The 23,785-nt window shown below is 46.6% G+C and overlaps 1 protein-coding gene across 1 annotated transcript; it reads left to right on the top strand.

The window, feature by feature from the left end:
• Positions 1–4,218: 4,218 nt before the first annotated feature.
• Positions 4,219–23,393, top strand: LOC121552277 (zinc finger CCCH domain-containing protein 14). The gene is made up of 19 exons (XM_045211217.1): positions 4,219–4,627; positions 5,366–5,408; positions 5,543–5,657; positions 5,865–5,905; positions 6,317–6,464; positions 6,693–7,044; positions 7,192–7,382; positions 7,745–7,845; positions 8,235–8,390; positions 10,149–10,220; positions 12,595–12,719; positions 13,047–13,198; positions 14,540–14,764; positions 15,033–15,103; positions 15,548–15,668; positions 19,286–19,431; positions 19,885–19,964; positions 20,427–20,533; positions 23,185–23,393. The coding sequence occupies exons 1-19, from the start codon at positions 4,592–4,594 to the stop codon at positions 23,210–23,212; spliced, it is 2,310 nt and encodes a 769-aa protein (XP_045067152.1). The 5' UTR covers positions 4,219–4,591; the 3' UTR covers positions 23,213–23,393.
• The last annotated feature ends 392 nt before the right edge of the window (positions 23,394–23,785 follow it).

The following is a 23,785-nucleotide window of genomic DNA, read 5'->3' as shown; positions in this document are numbered from 1 at the left end:
AAATACTTTTTTTCCCCACTGTATTTGTGAAAATGCTATTTGTTTTCATTTAACCAACACAGTCATCAATGATCATACACTATTGCAGCCAGTTTCACACTGCTGTGATAAATAAAAAACACATTTGTAAAAAAATAAAAAAAAGATTTTTGGCCAGACATTCTTACTGTATGTGAGAGATAATTTAGGTGACAAAAAATAGTGAGAAACTCACAACATTATTCATGATTTGTTTTGAGATATAAGGAGAATGTAGACAAATACTGTAGGCCTACTATAACCTTACCAAGCACTGCACAACACTTGATGCTGCAGACTGAATATTTCAAGTATTTATTTCAATACTTACAGTATTTCTTACCATAATCAGTTACAGTAATCAACCAACAATGATATCAATTACTGTAAACAAATAAAATCCGTAGACAAATAAAAATTACTGCATGAATTACAGTACATACACTTTGACTCTGAAGAAAAGTAAAGTAAAAGTAAACAGAAATGAAAGAAAACTACTGTAAAAGCAACAAGAATACTGTAACTATCCGTCTCTCCGTCTGGCTGGATCAGGCCATAACATTTCATCCACATCACAGGCTATGTCTTCATTGGCAAGGCACCGTTGGAAGAATCGCCTTGTGTGACGAATCCACCCCCTGCACTGAAGCTGCTTCAATAAGATCACATGCCTGTTCCATGGCCTGAATGAGGGGCAAACGGTCATAAGGCCGCAGGTCATATACCTTCCACCGCCACGCTGAAAAAAATTATTCTATAGGATTCAGGAAGGGGGAGTATGGGGGAAGGTATACAACTTCAAAATCAGGGTGATCATGGAACCAGTTCTGGACTAGAGCAGCCCAATGAAATGAGACATTGTCCCAAACGACAATGTACCGCATCTGGTCCACTTGGTGTAATGCTGTGACAATCTCAAGCAATCGGTCAAGAAATGCAAGTATCAGATTTGCATTATAGGGTCCCAGATTTGCATGGTGGTGGAGGACCCCATTTTGTGTGATAGCAGCGCAAAGGGTGATGTTACCCCCTCGCTGCCCTGGCACATTGGTGATTGCCCTGTGCCCAATTACATTTCTCCCTCTTCTTCTTGTTTTTGCAAGGTTAAATCCAGCCTCATCCACATATATAAATTCATGTTGAATTTCAGCAGCATCCATTTGCAAGACTCTCTGAAACACATTAAAGAAAATAGGATGCTATTCAATATCTATAGCACAGTATTTTTTTGTGACAGAACATTATGAGCAGTGCATGATACCACACCATAGTCAGATGAACAATGCATACCTCCACATACTCATTGCGCAGATGTTTCACTCTCTCTGAATTTCTGTCAAATGGTACCCGATACAGTTGGTTCATGTATATTTGATTTTTCTTTAGGATTCGACCTAATGTTGACAGAGAGACTCGTTGGATGTTATTGAAAATATTGTCATCATTGATGATATTGGCTTGGATTTCTCGTAGCCTGATACAATTATTGGCCAAAACCATGTTCACAATGGCGGCCTCTTGTGCACGACTAAACATAGGGCCCCTTCCACCTTGGTGTCCTCGACCCTCAATCCTATGTAAAAACAAAATAAGATAAAAATAAATAAATATATATATATATATATATATATATGCAGCCTACTGTCAAATGTCACAGTAAACAATATTGATTATACAAGCTTCAGTTTCAATGTATACTGTGTGGTTAGCTTACCTGTTTTCTCGATGAAATGTCCGAATTACTGACGCAACAGTATTTCTGCTGAGATTTGGTTGAACTCTTTGTCCAGCTTCCATCAGTGTCAGTCCATGGTTGATAACATGGTCAATAAGTGTTGCACGGATTTCTCGAGTCAAATTTGGTCCTCGTCTTCTTTGTTCAGGTTCTATCAACTCTTCAAGTCCTTCTCTACCTCTTCCTCTACCTCCTTCTCTTCCTCTACCTTCTTCTCCTCTACCTATGCCTCTTCCTCTACCTCCTTCTCCTCTTCCTCTACCGCCTTCATCTCCTCTTTGAGCTCCCCCTCTCATTCTCACTCTTCTTCTTCTTCTAACTCCTTCCATTTTTGTTGAAGACAGGTGAACTCACCTGCTGCCTTTTATAGCACACCTGAGTGCTGCGTTTTCAAATTAGCACATGTGTGCTTCCACACCTGGTAGATGTGTTTATCCAATTCGTTCATTAGTGTGGTAATTGGCAATCTGGTGCTTTGTAATTACAAGGAAGTAACCTCACGATCCTTATCTGTGTCTAAGGTGTGAAAATGTGTGTAGAGTTTTACAAATCACTGTGTGTAATGTTTTGCAAAAAGGGTGAGGCGGACATTGTGTGTAATGTTGTGCAAATCTGTGGAGGTGTTTTGCTCATTGGAGTACAATTTTGCTAATTGTGTGGAAATTTTAATTTTAGTGTGTAAACAATCGTAAAAAACTGTATTATTAAATTTTTTTGGTGGGCTTTGGATTGAAGAAAGAAAACTGCTCCCAAATACTCTGTGTGACCACCCGCCAGCCCTGTGTAGCTCAGTTGGTAGAGCATGGTGCTTGCAACGCCAGGGTTGTGGGTTCGATTCCCACGGGGGGGGGGGGCAGTATGAAAAAAATACGTATGCACTCACTAACTGTAAGTCGCTCTGGATAAGAGCGTCTGCTAAAATGACTAAACTGTGGCTGGTAAGAATAGACATTCTACCAGCCAATGCCAAAATCTACCAGCATTTGACTGGTGTTAATTTCCCACCATGGTAGTGCAGGAGTTTAAATGCCTGAATTTAATGTGGAGATATGTTGAAGGCGAACAGATGAACTGTCAGTATACTCTGTTGAACTGTTGGGTGAAGGTAGCTGCCCTCCAGCGGGTGGAGGACGCTCAACCTGTCAGAATTGTAGTATTCTCAGATTCCCTGTCTGTATTGAAGGGTTTATCATCTGGCCAATCTAATAAGGGTGACCCGACTATTGGAGGCTTTCGTGTTATTATGGAGAGTCGAGTATGCAGGCAGCACATTGGTAGGGGTGCTGAGGGTGCAGCGCCCCCTGATAAATCCAAATTATAATACAAAAATAATACAAACAAATTCTACAAAATGTGTTAACTAGGCCTTTTATTACTCATGTATGAGCTGAGAAAAAAATACTCCTCAGCACCAGTAGCCTTATAACTTGGTCATGGCTGTACATCTCTGTTTTCGGGCTTCTCTCCATCCTCAACCTCTGGACATAATCTAATCCAAATTGCATGCTACCCAGCTAACGTTAGCTAGCTAGCGAAAAAAACTACAGCCAACTTCACTTGAAAACGTGCTGGATTCAAACTATTTAGACTATGATAATAAGCTAAATCAATAGTTAATTCATAAAACTAAAAGTTTGTGTGGAAAAATACTTTTAAAATAAATAATTATTACATTTTTAAGTCATTTAGCAGACGCTCTTATCCAGAGCGACTTACAGTTAGTGAGTGCATACATTATAAATGTTTTATACTGGCCCCCCGTGGGAATCGAACCCACAACCCTGGCGTTGCATATGCCATGCTCTACCAACTGAGCTACATCCCTGCCGGCCATTCTCTCCCCTACCCTGGATGAATTGTGCGCCGCCCCATGGGTCTCCCGGTTGCGGCCGGCTACGACAGAGCCTGGATTCAAACCAGGATCTCTAGTGGCACAGCTAGCACTGCGATGCAGTGCCTTAGACCACTGCGCCACTCAAATATTTACCAAATGTACAGGAGCTCTCTAGCATATAGGTCAGCTGCAACCAACAGCTTTGTAGCTAGCTAGCATTTCCTCCATGAACGAAGCAAACTAGCTATCTGGCTGACAACCTAGAAAATGGAGGCTTGATAACAAGCCAGTACTGTAGTGTTGATGATTTTATAGAAATTTTAGAAAACGGATGATATGAATTATTCCTTAGATAATCTAGCTAGTCCGATGGTGGTCTGCACAGCTTTCTGAAGCTCGCAACCCAGAACCACCAGAACGGCTTTGACGAAGATATTTATAACTAACCCCTTTCGTCTGTGGCTTTGATTACAAACATTCTGATTTGGTCCATTGACTATACACTCCAGGACAGTAGGTGGCGGCATGCACTTCTAATATTTGTTTTCGGACCGCCATAATACCATAGAAGAAGCAAAAGAAGCAGAAGAAGAAGAAGAAGAACTGTGCCCCGCCCTTTGCAGCCGGTTGTGACTAGAAGGAGTACAGCTACGACCGGAAGTGATTTTCTTCGTAGCATGCTAGGAGAACATTTTAGCTAACCCTAACCAGTTTACTAACCTTAGCCTAAATCTCCTGACCTGCCGCGTGAATTATCCTAACGTGCTACGAAACATGTCACTTCCGGTAGGGACGTCCCAAGGATCCCAGAATAGCACATATTAAGTCAGAACCCTGGCAACCCGAGTCTCCACTATCCCATACTGCATTGCGTCTGTGTTTGCGAGCATTAGCATTTTACATTCAGGGGCGCTAGTGTTTTTGTAGGCAGGGCATTTTCTTTTAGTGAATAACCTGCTTTTTATTAATAACGATTCGTGGTTTTAAGTACATCACACGCAAACATGGAGATTGGCACAGAAATAAGCAAGAAAATACGGGTGAGGTCATGTCGATACTATTTGTCTTGGCAACGTAGTTAGCTAGCTACCGGTACCACCACCTGAGAAACACTATTTTCATCCCACTTCGATACGGAAGTGACTTTTTCGTAGCATGTTAGGAGACTGAGATTAAGGTTGGGAAAGGAGTTAGGGTTAGCGAAAATGCTCTCCAACCATCGAAGTCGCGTGAAAAGTGTGTTCCGCGTCACTTTGCAACGAAAACTAGCGTTTCTATTTGACAGATTCGGGTAGGTACCGCCCTGTTTGCTGCAAGGTGTCCAATAGAAACGCTCGTTTTCGTTGCAAAACATAACGTTTCCAACTATTTGGAGTAACGGGGTGTAATCAGTAGTCCAAAAAGTTGCAAAACGCAACTAAAACGAGAGTTTATATTGGACAATTTCAGGTAGGTCCATCCCTGTTTGCTTCCGGTTAAGAAACGTTTTGCAACAGAATCGGCAGAATGAATACACCATAAGTAACGCTAGCTAGATAACCCATGAGACAATTTGTGTAAATGTCGAAAATACAATGACATCAAATTACTTTATGCTTGCATTTTGTCTTGATAATAATTGCTCTGAACGTTATCCAGATGAATATATCTTCGTTGGCTAGCCAGGCAAGGGAATACGAGAGAGCCATTGCAAACTGGTACATGGAACGTTACAGTAGCTAGGTTGTCTATTTGACCAAGGCTGGCAATTCAGTGTATATATATACTTTTTTTTAAAGGCTGCTATCAAGGGGAAACTTCAAGAACTCGGTGCCTATGTCGGTAAGTATGAATATCATCTGCTTTTGATCTCATGTGCATCTGCTGCAATCTGACTGTTTACCTTCTAAAATGAGTTGAAGAATCCCTTGCTTCAGATGTGATTTTGTTTTACTATTATCACTGTCTCTCTCCAGATGAAGAACTACCAGACTATATCATGGTAATGGTGGCCAACAAGAAGACTTCACAGCAGATGTCTGACGACCTGGCCCTCTTCCTTGGAAACAACACCATCACGTTTACTTTCTGGTATGTAGCTAGGCCCGGTCCCAGATCTGGTTGTGCTATCTTGCCAAATTCTAATGTAACTGAATCGCTGTTTGGCAAGACGGCACGAACAGATCTGGGACCGGGTTACAGCTAGTTCAGTGTCTTGAGTTCAGAGGGGTAACTATGTATGATCTATTTCCATGGGTGTAAACACTTCTCCTAAACCTGGCGTGTTGTCATTAACAGGTTACATGGAGTCCTGGAGAAACTGAGGTCTGTGGCAGTAGGTAAGTTCACAGGTTACATGGAGGCCTGGAGAAACTGAGGTCTGTGGCAGTAGGTAAGTTCACAGGTTACATGGAGGCCTGGAGAAACTGAGGTCTGTGGCAGTAGGTAAATTCCGGTAACACCAAAGGAGTCTGTGCCTTCACTGAAAGTAATACTGTAGCGAATGGTGGGAGAGGGTATCGTCCTTTCAGAGATTAGAAGAACCCGAGTTGGGTTTGTAACAGACTTCAAGGCCAGGGTCGTTACAATACTATAATATTATGTCATATTTTTTTGTGTGTGTGTTGAGTGTCTACTCTCTTCTGTTCTTGAATAGAGAGAGCACTTGTTTTAAAATGCATTGTATCTGTTGAAATGTTTTATCTGTCCTTGTGTAACTAAATTGACAATCTCTCTCTGTGTATATCTAGAACCAGCGTCCCTGAGGACTCCGCTCTACTCGGACACCTCAGCAGGGAAGAGCGAGAGGAAGGGCGGGGGCTCACAGGGGCTTGCGGTGTCCAGTTTGCTCTCTGATAGGACGGAGGCCCGCGTGTCCAGCTCCGCCCATGAGCACAGGTAAGTGTTGATGTTGATATTGATTTTGAAACGTGATTAAATGTTGAAAAGAGCACTGTTCTAGTTGGCTTCGATAATGTGGAAGATCCTTAACACTAACTCATAAGACCTCTGAAGACCTACATGTTGTTCAATGATATGGCGCTTCAGCATTTTATCAGAAACAAATAGGGTGAAACAGCCCAGCTTTGACTCACACACTGACAGTACTGTCATTCTGTCCAGAAGGGTCTCCTCAGACAAGACCTCCTCGTCCCGCCTCACCTCCACGGTCAAGCCCCTGGTGGACTCCTCCGAGGCCGTCATCGACATCAAGCCTGAGCTGGACGATGACCTCATCGGCGAGGACCCCGTGGACATGGGCGTCCTGCCTGGTCGCCTGCGTGGATCTACCTCCGGAGGAGGAGGGGTGCGGGCGTCGGCCCAGATCTACCGGCCGCCCCAGGGCAGGCTCTCCTCCGGGACAGGCAGGTCGGCAGACGCCTACAGGTCCTCAGAGGGGTCCTCGGAGTCTCACAGCAGGCAGCAGCACGGCAGCCAATACCTGGACAGTAGGAGCAGCAGAGACAGCAGGGTACAGGTAACCTTCAACACACTGTGTGTGGATGTGGCCCATGTTAGTTAGTATGGTGAATAACCGGAGGACAGAAAATGCTCTTAGACCTCCAAGTCAGTATTGCTTTTCCCTTCTGTCACTAACTGTCTTGTCTGGTGCTGTTGTCTCCAGCAACATGAGGGGGTATCGAGGAAGCGTAGGGCCCCAGTGGTGAGCTCCGTGGTGCGGGTGAACCAGACGGCTGACGAGGGTCCAGACAGTGATGAGCTGGAGGAGGAGGAGGAGGATGACGAGGAGGATGAAGGATACGGAGTCAAGAGCATGTCCAGTAGAGTGTCCCTGCCTTCCAAACCAGAACGCAAGTAAGAGAACTCACACACACCATCACTGTCTCTCTTTTACGCTCTCCTGTTCATTAAGGTTCATCTGGTCTGTGTTTCTTTTGCTTCTTGTTTTGCTAAGTAGCAGCTCTTAGTCCTAGTTAGCGTGAGAACCTTAGGACAGTTAGTTAGCGTGAAAACCTTAGGACAGTTAGTTAGCGTGAAAACCTTAGGAAGGACAGGTATTTAGCATGGGAACCGTTAGTTAGTTAACTGTCCGTCCTAAACTGTCTGTATCCGGTTTTAAACATCCCTCTCTTGTCTTACACATAAATTGTACACTTCATTGTTGGTGTCCCCAGTGTGTTGTCTGTGTGTTGACCCATGTCTCTGTGGGTTTCTAGACCCTCCCTTCCCCCGGCCAAACAGGCCAACAAGAACCTGCTGATGAGGGCTATTGCTGAGGCCCAGATCTCCATCAACAAGACTACAGCCTACCCAGCTGGTATGTCTCACTCTGTCTTCACTGTCTGTCTGAGTGAAGATGATTACCTTATTATAGTCATCCCTAAAGGTTCAGAAAATATGGTTCCTTTGCCCCTTCCTGTTGCAATGATGCCTTCGCTGTCTCACTGTCAATCTGCCTGAATGAAGAATACATCTAACTATAAGACACGAAGCCTACCCATAATGCATTGCCCTGTTTATTATCCTGACACCTGGGTCGTATTCACTAGGCACCAAATGGATAAAACGGACTGAAATGTTGAGGGACTAACCACTACCTGAACGTGTTAAATAAGAAACCCTTGTTTTAGTTTTTCGTTGCGAAATGCTTTACTACGTTGTGTACTAATGAGTACGACCCTGTTGCCTTCATGTCTTCCCCCCCAGTACCACAGAGACAGACTGTTCCCGTGGCTCCCAGGACCCGTTCAGCCAGCGATGAGATGAACGCAGCCATCCAGCTGGTTCAGGAGCACCTCCACGGCCTGGCCCCCAGGGGGCAGACGTACCCCCTCTCAGAGTCTCAGCCCCACAGGCAGCTAGGTACAGTGCATTGGGAAAGTCTTCAGACCCCTTGACTTTTTCCGCATTTTGTTACATTACAGCTTTATTCAAAAAATTGATTAAATTCTTTTTTCCCCTCATCAATCTACACACAATACCCCATAATGACAAAGCAAAAACTGGTTTTCAGATGTTTTTATAATGTTTATTTTGCAGATGTATTAAAAATACAAAACAGATATTACATTCACATAAGTATTCAGACCCTTTACTCAGTACTTTGTTGAAGCACCTTTGGTAGCGATTACAGCCTCGAGTCTTCTTGGGTATGACGCTACAAGGTTGGCACACCTGTATTTGTGGAGTTTCTCCCATTCTTCTCTGCAGATCCTCTCAAGCTCTGTCAGGATGGATGGGGAGCGTCGCTGCACAGCTATTTTCAGGTCTCTCCAGAGATGTTAGATCGGGTTCAGGTCCGGGCTCTGGCTGGGCCACTCAAGGACATTCAGAGACTTGTCCCGAAGCCACTCCTGCGTTGTCTTGGCTGTGTGCCTAGGGTCAGGTGGAAGGTGAACCTTCACCCCAGTCTGAGGTCCTGAGCGCTCTGGAGCAGGTTTTCATCAAGGATCTCTGTACTTTGCTCCATTCATCTTTCCCTCGATCCTGACTCGTCTCCCAGTCTCTGCCGCTGAAAAACATCCCCACATCATGATGCTGCCACCACCATGCTTCACCGTAGGGATGGTGCCAGGTTTCATCCAGACGTGACGCTTCGCATTCAGGCCAAAGAGTTCAATCTTGGTTTCATGGTCTGAGAGTCCTTTCGGTGCCTTTTGGCAAACAGAGGACCTCTGGAGCTCTGTCAGAGTGACCATCGGGTTCTTGGACACCTCCCTGACCAAGGCCCTTCTCCCCCGATTGCTCAGTTTGGCTGGGCGGCCAGCTCTAGGAAGAGTCTTGGTGGTTCCAAACTTCTTCCATTTAAGAAAGATGGAGGCCACTTTTTTAATACCCTTCCCCAGATCTGTGCCTCGACACAATCCTGTCTCGGAGCTCTACGGACAATTCCTTCGACCTCATGGCTTGGTTTTTGCTTTATATAGACAGGTGTGTGCCTTTCCAAATCATGTCCAATCAATTGAATTTACCACAGGTGGACTCCAATCAAGTTGTAGAAACATCTCAAGGATGATCAATGGAAACAGGATGCACCTGAGCTCAATTTCGAGTCTCATAGTAAAGGGTCAGAATACCTATGTAAATAAGGTATTTCTGTTTATATTTTAAATACATAATAAAAACCTGTTTTTTGCTTTGTTATTATGGGGTATTGTGTGTAGATTAGCATTTTTAAAAAACATTTTAGAATAAGGCTGTAACGTAACAAAATGTGGAAATCGGGAAGGGGTCTGAATACTTTCCGAATGCACTGTATATCAAGACACCAAGGCCCAACCCCTAATCCCTCCGCCCTATGCACTTGTGGAGATCTGGGAGGCTTTTATTAGTATAGGCAATCTGGGGAAACCTCCACCTAGCACTACTATTATTATTATTATCCATATTCATACATATACAATCCACTCAGATCTCCATCAGTGCATCAGGCATAGGGGTCGAATTGGGATTGGGCCCATGATTTACCATCTCATTAGCGGAGCCTGATAGTTGGTGTTTGTCCTGATGTAACTGTACTGTCTGGTCTCCTTCCAGTTGTTTGTCCTGACTAACTGTACTGTCTGGTCTCCTTCAAGTTGTTTGTCCTGGCTAACTGTACTGTCTGGTGTCGTCCTCTAGTCCAGTCCCTGGCCTCTCGGCTGCAGTTAGACGTGCCAGAGGACATGAGAGCACAGCACAGTGGCTATTTATGTGAGTGTCCTATTTTAACCCAAATTTATTTTCCAACCATAATTTTTTTTTCATTCCGTTCCACTGTTCCGACCTGCGAAATAAAGTTCTGAACCGGTTCGAAAACCCCAGAAAAGTAACTATTTATATTAGGGCTGTCAAAAATAGCGCGTTAACGACGTTAATTAGTTGTTTGCTGTTAATTACGTCAATTTTTTTAACGCATTTCACGCATGCGCAGTGTGACAAATTATTCAGGTCAGGAAAGTGGTTGGGAGCTAGAGGCGAGATGGAGCAAGGTGAGCCTATTGACGGATACAAATATAAAAAGAATGATGATGGTACAGTTAACAAGTACAAGGTTATTTGCAAGATTTGTAAGGAGTTTCAATTTCACCGGAGCTGTTCAAGCTTGAAGTACCATGTCAACGCCAAACATGCGTTTGCTGGGCCGTCAGATTCAGCAAGTGGTTTGCGCCAGACCACGCTGAATGTTTGCAGGCAATTAACAAAATCAACCTCAGATAATTTGACCAACACAATAGCAAAATGGATTGCAAAGGATTGTAGACCCATTAGCATTGTAGAAGACTCAGGTTTCCTTGATGTTTTGCAAGTGGCGTCTCAAGACTCATTCTATAAGCCACCGTCAAGAGCCACAGTTATGAAGAAAATCCACGAGCTCTATGAAAACGAAAAAGAAAAAAGGAAAGAGGTCTTGGCTCAAGTAAATCATATCGCCCTGACAGGAGACCATTGGACATCAGTGAGTAACAACAATTACCTCGGAGTAACTGCACATTTAATCAGTGACACGTGGGAACTGAAGTCTTTGCGCTGACTATATTAAAAACTGAGGAGCGTCATTTTGCGGAGGCTTGTAAAGAACAGTTCCTGTCTGTTGCACGTGAGTGGGACATCGTATGCATTTCAGAAAAAAAATGGTTAGGATTCAGGTGTAATTGCAAATAGTGATTAATCATGATTAATCCACTGAAAATTCTGATTAATTTGATTAAAAATTTTAATCATTTGACAGCCCTAATTTATATCATTCCTTTCTGTTCCGTTTTAAACCTTTTTGAAATTGATTTTTTTTCTTTCTACATTTATCTCGACATTAAATGACTTCACCAATCAGAGATGCTTGCTGTGGAGCGGGTCAGCTATAGCTCAGTGAGTTGTTTACATGCGTGATGGAGGACAAGTGTAGGGAGCCAGATGCAGAGAGCGTGAGAGAGGGTGGAGGAGGCTTGCCTTGAAGCGCTGGGCATCTTGTGATGACATGCATTATCTGAATTAGGCCCACAGAATTATACCTACGGAGGAACGGCTTCTATGAAGGACCTTTGAATGTCTTTGAACTGCAGAGAGTTGGTTTAACGTTGGATCAGAGCAAACGTTAGCTAGCTAGCAAGCTTCTGTGTTCAGAGCAGCACTAGAATTAATAAAAACACGTCTTACCTTTTTGTAGTTAATAAATCCAATGTGAAACGTGATAACTATAGTTTCCTCAACTAGCATTGAAAAAGTTAATCCATTCTTCTCTAATAAAAATGTCTGAATCTTTCTTGTAACGTCGGTAGTACAGTAGCCTGTGGGCAGGTAGCCTACACATGCGTACACAAACACTGGCAAAGATTTTCAGATGGCATGCAGACACTGGAATACGTTTCTTTGCATAGGCGCTTTTTGTGGGACTGAAAAAAAATGCCCCGGGAACGTTATTAACCGGTTCCCATGCTTTTTTAAAATAACAGTTCTGTTCCGGAACAGTATAGATCACTTTTAGTTTTCGGTTCTGGTTTCTGTTCCTTGAAAAATGTTTGTTATTTTCTGGTTTTCTGTTCTGTTCCCTGAACCAGTTCCAATCCCTGGTTTTGACCACAATATCCTAACCTTACCTGGGATTGTAGCCTTGGGATGCCCATGTTAAACATCAGGGCCCATATTAAGAGTAGGACTGGGGTGGCAGGTAGCTTAGTGGTTAAGAGCGTTGTTCCGGTAACCGAAAGGTCGCTGGTTCTAATCCCTGAGCAGACTAGGTGAAAAATCAGTCTGTGCCCTTGAGCAAGGCACTTAACCCTAATTGCTCCTGTAAGTCGCTCTGGATAAGAGCGTCTGCTAAAATGACTAAAATGTAAATGATCTAGGATCAGGTCCATGTAATCGTATTCATTGTGAATAGACAAGAACAGCTCAAGGACAGAACTATTTGTCTAACACACCGGGGAGTAGGACTGCTTTGTTTAACTCTTAACTCAGGACACCCCCTTTGACACCCGCTCCTTTAGATTGACTCCTATAGTACGCAGTGCAGCCTATAGCATCAGGTGGAACGTGTGTAGCTAACTGTAACTGACAACATGACTAACTCTGTCTTTCCTCCCACCAGTGCCGGAGGTGGCAGAGGGGAGCGGTCTGAAGCCTTTTGACACCCGCTCCTTCATCGTGAGGAGGTCTGAGCTGGGGGAGGAGGTGGTTCCTGTCAGGAGCAGACTGGGACAACTGGAGCAGGAGGTGAGGAGGAGGAGGAAGATTATTATGATGATTATTATTTTGTCATTTTACAGCGTGTCAGCATAAAAATACATGTAGACAGATATGATTAAAGTTAAAAACAATTCAACCACTCATGAAGATGCACTGTTACCCACTATTGTAAACTCAAACACACAATGTTCTTAATGTTATTTTCCTTTTAAGGTAACATCAGTTTACAGCATGTTTTTTTCTAACACAACCAACTAGAACTTTTGTTTACATTATAAGCTCATACAACTGCATTTAAAGTCATCAAGGACGACGCTGAAGTTTACCAACGTGTTTCCAATGTGGTCCCGTTAGGTACCTATGAGGACTAGGCTTGGGTTAGAGGAGGTGGCATCTCCTATGAGGAGTAGACGGGAGGAAACTATAGTGCCTATGAGGAGCAGGCTGGGAGCCATGGTCAAGGAGGAGTTCCTACCAGCTACTCCACGCATGGTGCAGCCAGCCAGGTATATCATACTGACTACCCTCTTCATGACTCTCACCGACTACCCTCTTCATGACTCTCACCGACTACCCTCTTCATGACTCTCACCGACTACCCTCTTCATGACTCTCACCGACTACCCTCTCACCGACTACCCTCTTCATGACTCTCACCGACTACCCTCTCACCGACTACCCTCTTCATGACTCTCACCGACTACCCTCTTACTGACTCTTACCGACTACCCTCTTACCGACTACCCTCTCACCGACTACCCTCTTCATGACTCTCACCGACTACCCTCTTACTGACTCTTACTGACTACCCTCTCACCGACTACCCTCTTCATGACTACCCTCTTCATGACTCCGACTGCTGGCTTAGATATTTCCGTGACACGTTGTTGCAGCAGCTGGGTTCCAGCATGGCTGACTGAAAACAAGCTGGCCCCATAATATATCTGATGGCCCCATAATATATCTGATGGCCCCATAATATATCTGATGGCCCCATAATATATCTGATGGCCCCATAATATATCTGATGGCCCCATAATATATCTGATGGCCCCATAATATATCTGATGGCCCCATAATATATCTGATGGCCCCATAATATATCTGATGGCCCCATAATATATCTGATGGCCCCATAATATATCTGATGGCCCCATAATATATCTGATGGCCCCATAATATATCTGATGGCCCCATAATATATCTGATGCCAGCCGAGGGGCATAGATAGGCTAGTTAGCTAACCATGCACCTAAACCAGGCTGGAAATAAACAAAACCGTCATAATGCTTTTGTGTGTATCTCTCCCTCCCTTCCCCCCTCTCCCTCCCTTCCCCCCTCTCCCTCCCTTCCCCCCTCTCCCTCCCTTCCCCCCTCTCCCTCCCTTCCCCCCTCTCCCTCCCTCCCCCCTCTCCCTTCCCTCCCCCCTCTCCCTTCCCTCCCCCCTCCCCCTCCCCCTTCCCTTCCCTCCCTTCCCTCTCCCTTCCCTCCCTTCCCCCCTCTCCCTCCCTTCCCATCTCTCCCTTCTCTCCCTTCCCTCCCCCCTCTCCCTTCCCTCCCCCCTCCCCCTCCTCTCTCCCTTCCCTCCCCCCCTCCCCTCCTCTCCCCCCTTCCCTCCCTTCCCCCTCTCCCTCCCTTCCCCCTCTCCCTCCCTCCCCCCCTCCCTCTCTTCCCCCCCTCTCCCTCTCTCTCCCTCTCCCTCCCTCCCTCCCCCTCCCTCTCCCTCCCTCCCCCTCCCTCTCCCCCTCCTTCTCCCCTCTCTCCCTCCCTCTCCCCTCTCCCTCTCCCTCCCTCTCCCCTCTTTTCCTCCCCCCTCTCCTTTCCTCTCCCCTCTTCCTCCTCCCTAGCCGTGAGAAGTCTGAAGCCGCGAGGTCAGCCAGTCCTAAGTTCATTGTGACCCTGGATGGGGTTCCTAGCCCCCTGGGTAACCTAGGAGAGTGTGACATGGAGGCAGATGACAGTTGTCCTAAACCAGCCAAGACCCCCATGCCTGACCCCTCCATCCACCTCAGAACAAAACCCAAACTCAGCATCTACCACAGACTGCAAGGGGGAGCCACAATACTCAGACGGTAATATTTAGTATTTTACCAGGTTAGCCTCATTTGAGATGAACCATCTCTTTTTTACGAGAGACCTGGCCAAAATCGCAGCACAGACACATTTGCAACATCAAATACACAGCACTACAGTTTTAAAAATACATACATTTAGACATTGAACAACCTTTTGTAACTGAGATAGCTGTCAGTTACACCAGAGCTCCCTTAGGGTTGGTTTCCACTGCTTCGTGCCCAGTGTTTCTAGTCTGTTTTCTCCCTGACTGGAGATGTTCACCAGCCACCACTGTCAGTGTCAGCGACCAAACTACCGGAAATCACTATTTTCCGATGGAAAGCGGTTCTGCCAAGGTGAGGAGGCTTTTGGGCATTTTGCAGTAGGAATGCAACCTGAGTTGAGCAAGGTTGACCTTCATGGAAATCATCAGTGAAGTCTCGATCAGGGAGGGAGGATGTTGGAAGACAGATTTGACACAAACAATGACATTCTAGACGATTCTGTGCTTCCAACTTTGTGGCAACTGTTTGGGGAAGGCCCTTTCCTGTTTCAGCATGACAATGCCCCCGTGCACAAAGCGAGGTCCATACAGAAATGGTTTGTCGAGATCGGTGTGGAAGAACCAACATCTAGGGGAAAGCCTTCCCAGAAGAGTGGAGGCAGTTATAGCAGCAAAGGGGGGACCAACTCCATGTTAATGTCCCATGATTTTCAAATGAGATGTTCGACGAGCAGGTGTCCACATACTTTTGGTCAGGTAATGTATCTCATCCTATCATGTCATCCCTCTGTTTCAGAAGAAGGGATGGAGGAGGCGGGTCCTGTGAAGAGACAGAAGGTTCTGGAGCGGTGCAAGTTCTGGCCTGTCTGTAAGAGTGGAGACAACTGTGTCTTCCATCACCCCACTACACAGTGCAAGTAGGTTCCACCACCCCACAGTAGGTACCACCACCCCACAGTAGGTACCACCACCCCACAGTAGGTTCCACCACCCCACAGGGTGGTACCCCACAGTAGGTTCCACCACCCCACAGGGTGGTACCACAGTAGGTTCCACCACCCCACAGTAGGTTCCACCACCCCACAGGGTGGTACCCCACAGTAGGTTCCACCACCCCACAGGGTGGTACCCCACAGTAGGTTCCACCACCCCACAGTAGGTTCCACCACCCCACAGGGTGGTGCCCCACAGTAGGTTCCACCACCCCACAGGGTGGTACCCCACAGTAGGTTCCACCACCCCACAGTAGGTACCACCACCCCACAGGGTGGTACCCCACAGTAGGTTACACCACCCCACAGGGTGGTACCCCACAGTAGGTTCCACCACCCCACAGGGTGGTACCCCACAGTAGGTTCCACCACCCCACAGTAGGTTCCACCACCCCACAGTAGGTTCCACCACCCCACAGGGTGGTACCCCACAGTAGGTTCCACCACCCCACAGTAGGTTCCACCACCCCACAGTAGGTTCCACCACCCCACAGGGTGGTACCACCACCCCACAGTAGGTTCCACCACCCCACAGTAGGTTCCACCACCCCACAGGGTGGTACCCCACCGTAGGTTCCACCACCCCACAGGGTGGTACCCCACAGTAGGTTCCACCACCCCACAGGGTGGTACCCCACAGTAGGTTCCACCACCCCACAGTAGGTACCACCACCCCACAGGGTGGTACCCCACAGTAGGTGCCACCACCCCACAGTAGGTTCCACCACCCCACAGTAGGTTCCACCACCCCACAGGGTGGTACCCCACAGTAGGTTCCACCACCATACAGTAGGTTCCACCACCCCACAGTAGGTTCCACCACCCCACAGTAGGTTCCACCACCCCACAGTAGGTTCCACCACCCCACAGGGTGGTACCCCACAGTAGGTTCCACCACCCCACAGTAGGTTCCACCACCCCACAGTAGGTTCCACCACCCCACAGTAGGTTCCACCACCCCACAGTAGGTTCCACCACCCCACAGTAGGTACCACCACCCCACAGTAGGTACCACCACCCCACAGTAGGTACCACCACCCCACAGTAGGTTCCACCACCCCACAGTAGGTTCCACCACCCCACAGTAGGTTCCACCACCCCACAGTAGGTACCACCACCCCACAGTAGGTTCCACCACCCCACAGTAGGTACCACCACCCCACAGGGTGGTACCCCACAGTAGGTTCCACCACCCCACAGTAGGTACCACCACCCCACAGTAGGTTCCACCACCCCACAGTAGGTTCCACCACCCCCACAGTAGGTTCCACCACCCCACAGAAGGTTCCACCACCCCACAGTAGGTTCCACCACCCCACAGTAGGTTCCACCACCCCCACAGTAGGTTCCACCACCCCACAGTAGGTTCCACCACCCCACAGTAGGTACCACCACCCCACAGTAGGTACCACCACCCCACAGTAGGTTCCACCACCCCACAGTAGGTTCCACCACCCCACAGTAGGTTCCACCACCCCACAGTAGGTTCCACCACCCCACAGGGTGGTACCCCACAGTAGGTTCCACCACCCCACAGTAGGTACCATCACCCCACAGTAGGTACCACCACCCCACAGTAGGTACCACCACCCCACAGTAGGTTCCGCCACCCCACAGGGTTGTACCCCACAGTAGGTTCCACCACCCCACAGTAGGTACCACCACCCCACAGTAGGTTCCACCACCCCACAGTAGGTTCCACCACCCCACAGTAGGTTCCACCACCCCACAGTAGGTTCCACCACCCCACAGTAGGTACCACCACCCCACAGTAGGTACCACCACCCCACAGTAGGTTCCACCACCCCACAGTAGGTACCACCACCCCACAGTAGGTTCCACCACCCCACAGTAGGTAATAATAATAAATAATAATATGCCATTTAGCAGACGCTTTTATCCAGCGACTTACAGTCATGCGTGCATACATTGTATGGTGTCCTCAACCCACTACCTTGGCGTCAGGTCTCTACCAGCTGAGCTACAGAGGACCACTACCCCACAGGGTGGTACCCCACAGTAGGTTCCACCACCCCACAGTAGGTTCCACCACCCCACAGTAGGTTCCACCACCCCACAGTAGGTTCCACCACCCCACAGTAGGTTCCACCACCCCACAGTAGGTTCCACCACCCCACAGTAGGTTCCACCACCCCACAGTAGGTTCCACCACCCCACAGTAGGTTCCACCACCCCACAGTAGGTTCCACCACCCCACAGTAGGTTCCACCACCCCACAGTAGGTTCCACCACCCCACAGTAGGTTCCACCACCCCACAGTAGGTTCCACCACCCCACAGTAGGTTCCACCACCCCACAGTAGGTACCACCACCCCACAGTAGGTACCACCACCCCACAGTAGGTACCACCACCCCACAGTAGGTTCCACCACCCCACAGTAGGTTCCACCACCCCACAGGGTTGTACCCCACAGTAGGTACCACCACCCCACAGTAGGTACCACCACCCCACAGTAGGTACCACCACCCCACAGTAGGTACCACCACCCCACAGTAGGTACCACCACCCCACAGTAGGTTCCACCACCCCACAGTAGGTTCCACCACCCCACAGTAGGTACCACCACCCCACAGTAGGTACCACCACCCCACAGTAGGTTCCACCACCCCACAGTAGGTACCACCACCCCACAGTAGGTACCACCACCCCACAGTAGGTTCCACCACCCCACAGTAGGTACCACCACCCCACAGTAGGTTCCACCACCCCACAGGGTTGTACCCCACAGTAGGTACCACCACCCCACAGTAGGTTCCACCACCCCACAGTAGGTTCCACCACCCCACAGGGTTGTACCCCACAGTAGGTACCACCACCCCACAGTAGGTTCCACCACCCCACAGTAGGTTCCACCACCCCACAGTAGGTTCCACCACCCCACAGTAGGTTCCACCACCCCACAGTAGGTTCCACCACCCCACAGTAGATTCCACCACCCCACAGTAGGTTCCACCACCCCACAGTAGGTACCACCACCCCACAGTAGGTTCCACCACCCCACAGTAGGTTCCACCACCCCACAGTAGGTTCCACCACCCCACAGTAGGTTCCACCACCCCACAGTAGGTTCCACCACCCCACAGTAGGTTCCACCACCCCACAGTAGGTTCCACCACCCCACAGTAGGTACCACCACCCCACAGGGTGGTACCCCACAGTAGGTTCCACCACCCCACAGTAGGTTCCACCACCCCACAGTATGTACCACCACCCCACAGTAGGTTCCACCACCCCACAGTAGGTTCCACCACCCCACAGTAGGTACCACCACCCCACAGTAGGTTCCACCACCCCACAGTAGGTTCCACCACCCCACAGTAGGTTCCACCACCCCACAGTAAGTGTTTTTTTGACTGATGCCCTCAATGGAGTGATACAGGTTATGCAAAATGTAATGTAGGAATATTAACAGCTGTAAAGCATTGTGCTGAAATGTGGTTTTAGACTCTTTTAGCTGCAGAGTCACTGATACCTTTTATATTGACTTAACTCATGTTTCCTTCCCCATCTCTGTGGCCAGGGCCTTTCCCAGCTGTAAGTTTGGGGACAAATGCCTGTTCGTCCATCCGAACTGTAAATTTGACGGCAAGTGTTCCAAACCAGACTGCCCCTTTACCCACGTCAGCCGCAGAGGCCACGCCCCCTACACCCCCTCAGCCAGACTTGGTATATGTACACACCTTTTATGGTCTTTTAACAGAAGCTTTTATCCAAAGCAACGTACAGTTCATAGTAAGACATGTTTCTTATAGTATGGCTGTTGAGATACGACCTTCACTGGGCCAACAGTGACCTTCACTGGGCCAACAGTGACCTTCACTGGGCCAACAGTGACCTTCACTGGGCCAACAGTGACCTTCACTGGGCCAACAGTGACCTTCACTGGGCCAACAGTGACCTTCACTGGGCCAACAGTGACCTTCACTGGGCCAACAGTGACCTTCACTGGGCCAACAGTGACCTTCACTGGGCCAACAGTGACCTTCACTGGGCCAACAGTGACCTTCACTGGGCCAACAGTGACCTTCACTGGGCCAAATTGCATGTGGCTTTTGAAGTTTGTAGGAAGTTTGAATTTTTCTAAAAGCGGTGTTGTTTCTTGGTTTTGTCGTCCTGCAGTGCCTCCACCTCAGTCCAGAAGTGTGTGTCGTTTCTTCCCGGAGTGTAAGAAGACTGACTGCCTCTTCTACCACCCCAAGGTCAGATCCCGATAACGGTTGAGTGGTTGATGGTGTGTCTGTGTCCACCCCGAGGTCAGATCCCGGTAACGGTTGAGTGGTTGATGGTGTGTCTGTGTCCACCCCGAGGTCAGATCCCGGTAACGGTTGAGTGGTTGATGGTGTGTCTGTGTCCACCCCGAGGTCAGATCCCGGTAATGGTTGAGTGGTTGATGGTGTGTCTGTGTCCACCCCGAGGTCAGATCCCGGTAACGGTTGAGTGGTTGATGGTGTGTCTGTGTCCACCCCGAGGTCAGATCCCGATAACGGTTGAGTGGTTGATGGTGTGTCTGTGTCCACCCCGAGGTCAGATCCCGATAACGGTTGAGTGGTTGATGGTGTCTGTGTGAGCCTATTCTGTTAGTCAAAATGTATGTGGTATCAATGAAGACATTGCTGATCGTGATGAAGACTGTGACGTAGTCTGTCTCCTGGCTCTGTCAGCCTTGTCGGTTTGGAGCCCAGTGTAAACGTGTTGGCTGCACCTTCTACCACCCCACTGCCTCAGTCCCTCCCAGACACGCCCTCAAGTGGACTAAGGCCCAGAGCAGGTAACCACACATTATACATACCTAGTATTATCTACCCAGGGCAGGTAACCACACATTATACATACCTAGTATTATCTACCCAGGGCAGGTAACCACACATTATACATACCTAGTATTATCTACCCAGGGCAGGTAACCACACATTATACATACCTAGTATTATCTACCCAGGGCAGGTAACCACACATTATACATACCTAGTATTATCTACCCAGAGCAGGTAACCACACATTATACATACCTAGTATTATCTACCCAGAGCAGGTAACCATACATTATACATACCCAGTATTATCTACCCAGAGCAGGTAACCACACATTTATACATACCTAGTATTATCTACCCAGGGCAGGTAACCACACATTATACATACCTAGTATTATCTACCCAGGGCAGGTAACCACACATTATACATACCTAGTATTATCTACCCAGGGCAGGGAACCACACATTATACATACCTAGTATTATCTACCCAGAGCAGGTAACCACACATTATACATACCTAGTATTATCTACCCAGAGCAGGTAACCATACATTATACATACCCAGTATTATCTACCCAGAGCAGGTAACCACACATTTATACATACCTAGTATTATCTACCCAGGGCAGGTAACCACACATTATACATACCTAGTATTATCTACCCAGGGCAGGTAACCAGGTAACCAGGTAACCAATAAAACACTGCCTGCAGAAAGTATTCAAACCCCTTTCACTTTTTCCACATTTTGTTAAAATACTGTTATTAAGTGGGATTGAAATTGAACTTTTGGGGGGAGAAACAAATGTAACATTTTGTAAATACAACATATATATATATATTTTAAATACATTTACATCATTTAGCAGACGCTCTTATCCAGAGCGACTTACAAATTGGTGCATTCAACTTATGATAGCAAGTGGGATTACTTTATACTATTCCAGGTATTCCTTAAAGAGGTGGGGTTTCAAGTGTCTCCGGAAGTAAATAAAACACAAATATATCTTGATTAGATAAGTATTCTACACCCTGAGTCAATACATGTTAGAATCACTTTTGGCAGCCATTACAGCTGTAAGTCTTTCTGGGTAAGTCTCTAAGAGCTTTGCACGCCTGGATTGTACAATATTTGCACATTATTCTTTTTTAAATTCTTCAAGCTCCGTCAAGTTGGTTGTTGCTCATTTCTAGACAGCCCTTTTCAAGTCTTGCCATAAGATCTTCAAGATGATTTAAGTAAAAATTGTAACTAGGCCACTCAGGAACATTCAATGTTGTCTTGGGAAGCAACTCCAGTGTAGGATTTTGCCTGTGCTTAGCTCTATTCTGTTTCTTTTTATCCTAAAAACCTACCCAGTCCTTGCTGATGACAAGCATAGCCATAACATGATGCAGCCACCAACATGCTTGAAAATATCAAGTGTTACTCAGTGATGTGTTGTGTTGGATTTGCCCCAAACATAACACTTTGTATTCAGGACATAGTGAATTTCTTTGCCAAATTTTTTTAGTTTTACTTTAATGGCTTATTGCAAACAGGATGCATGTTTTGGAATATTTTTATTCTGTACAGGCTTCCTTCTTTTCACTCTGTCATTTAGGTTAGTATTGTGGAGTAACTACAATGTTGTTGATCCATCCTCAGTTTTCTCCTATCACAGCCATTCAACTCTAACAGTTTTAAAGTCACCATTGGCATCCTGGTGAAACTCCTGAGCGGTTTCCTTCCTCTCCAGCAACTGAGTTAGGAAGGATGCCTGTATATTTGTAGTGACTGGGTGTATTGATACACCATCTAAAGTGTAATTAATAACTTCACCGTGCTCAAAGGGATATTCAATGTGTGCTTTTTATTTCTACCAATAGGTGCCCTTCTTTGCGAGGCGTTGGAAACCCTCCCTGGTCTTTGTGGTTAAATCAGTGTTTTAAGTCCACTGCTCGAACTGAGGGAACTTACAGATAATTGTATGTGTGGGGTACAGAGTTGGGGTATTCAAACAAAAATCATGTTAAACACTTATTGCACACAGTGAGTCCATGAAACGTATTATGTTACTTGTTAAGCAAATTTTTACTCCTGAACTTTAGGCTTTCCATAACAACAGGGTTGAATATTTATTGATTCAAAACATTTCAGTTTTAAAATTTTTATTAATCTGTAAAAAAAAAAAAAATAGACCAGTGACGTCTCAATTTAATAAATGTTTAAATCAGGTTCTAATACAACATTTAGAAAAAATCAAGGGGTGTGAATACTTTCTGAAAGTCCTGTACCTAGTATTATCTAACTCTAAATAGTTTTTAACACCCATTAAAATTATTATAATTTCAATGTCCGGGTTTGTCTCACATTTACATTTTAGTCATTTAGCAGACGCTCTTATCCAGAGTGAGTGAGTGCATACATATATTATATATAATTTTTTAATCATGGCCCCCCGTGGGAATCGAACCCACAACCCTGCCGTTGCAAACGCCATGCTCTACCAACTGAGCTACACGGTGTCTTAAAAGTTAAAACACTGATTTGTTATTTTGTCTTTCAAGTCAACATTTCTTACTGACACTTTTGTTCCAAGTCTAAGTGACTTTCATGAGACTGATCACCAAACTGTGTTCTGTTTTAGTCCTAATGCAGTGCTTTGTTTTTCCTAGCTAGACTACAAGAGACGAGCAGCCGAGACTGACCGAGTCAATATGATGTGAAGCTATTGAAGATGGGATTTGTTTTTATCCTCTCGCGGTTTAATTCTCGACCATCTGGTCCATCCTTCATATACTTTTATTTCATTTTATTTGTGAAACTTGACAGATTTTTTTTTTTTTTTTTGATATTGCTGAAAGTAAATTAAAATACTCTGTCAAGTTGTTGGTCTGTGTATTTTCAATCTAGTCCCAAGGCTCAGTTGAGAGGGAGCCGACTGGGAACAAGATGGATATTTTTCATTACACTGCTAGACTGACTGGGTGCCACCCCTAAAAAAATCTGTCTGGACCTGCCGTTTCCACACTGAACATCAATCAATCAATTAAATTACTTTTATAAAGACCTTTTTACATCAGCAGTTGTCACAAAAAAAAGTGCTTAACATATACCCAGCCTAAAACCCCAAAGAGCAAGCAATACAGGGACAGAAGCTCAGTGGCCAGTGAAAACCTCCCTAGAAGGCAGGAACCTAGGAAGAAACCTAGAGAGGAACCAGGCTCCAAGGAGTGGCCAGTCCTCTCCTGGCTGTTCTGGTTAGACCAGAGAAACCAGG

The sequence above is a fragment of the Coregonus clupeaformis genome, chromosome 36, assembly GCF_020615455.1.
Source record: "Coregonus clupeaformis isolate EN_2021a chromosome 36, ASM2061545v1, whole genome shotgun sequence".
In the NCBI taxonomy this organism is placed as follows: domain Eukaryota; kingdom Metazoa; phylum Chordata; class Actinopteri; order Salmoniformes; family Salmonidae; genus Coregonus; species Coregonus clupeaformis.
The sequence above is the reverse complement of the archived record's forward strand: the minus strand, read 5'-3'. Positions and strand labels throughout refer to the sequence as shown.

What these genes read in the sequence shown, in the direction of transcription:
- LOC121552277 (XM_045211217.1), top strand. Translation starts at nt 4,592, where the DNA reads ATGGAGATTGGCACAGAAATAAGCAAGAAAATACGG. An exon ending in ACCATCACGTTTACTTTCTG is followed by an intron (nt 5,658 to 5,864) that starts GTATGTAGCTAG and finishes TGTCATTAACAG; the next exon opens with GTTACATGGAGTCCTGGAGA. An exon ending in CCTTCCAAACCAGAACGCAA is followed by an intron (nt 7,383 to 7,744) that starts GTAAGAGAACTC and finishes GTGGGTTTCTAG; the next exon opens with ACCCTCCCTTCCCCCGGCCA.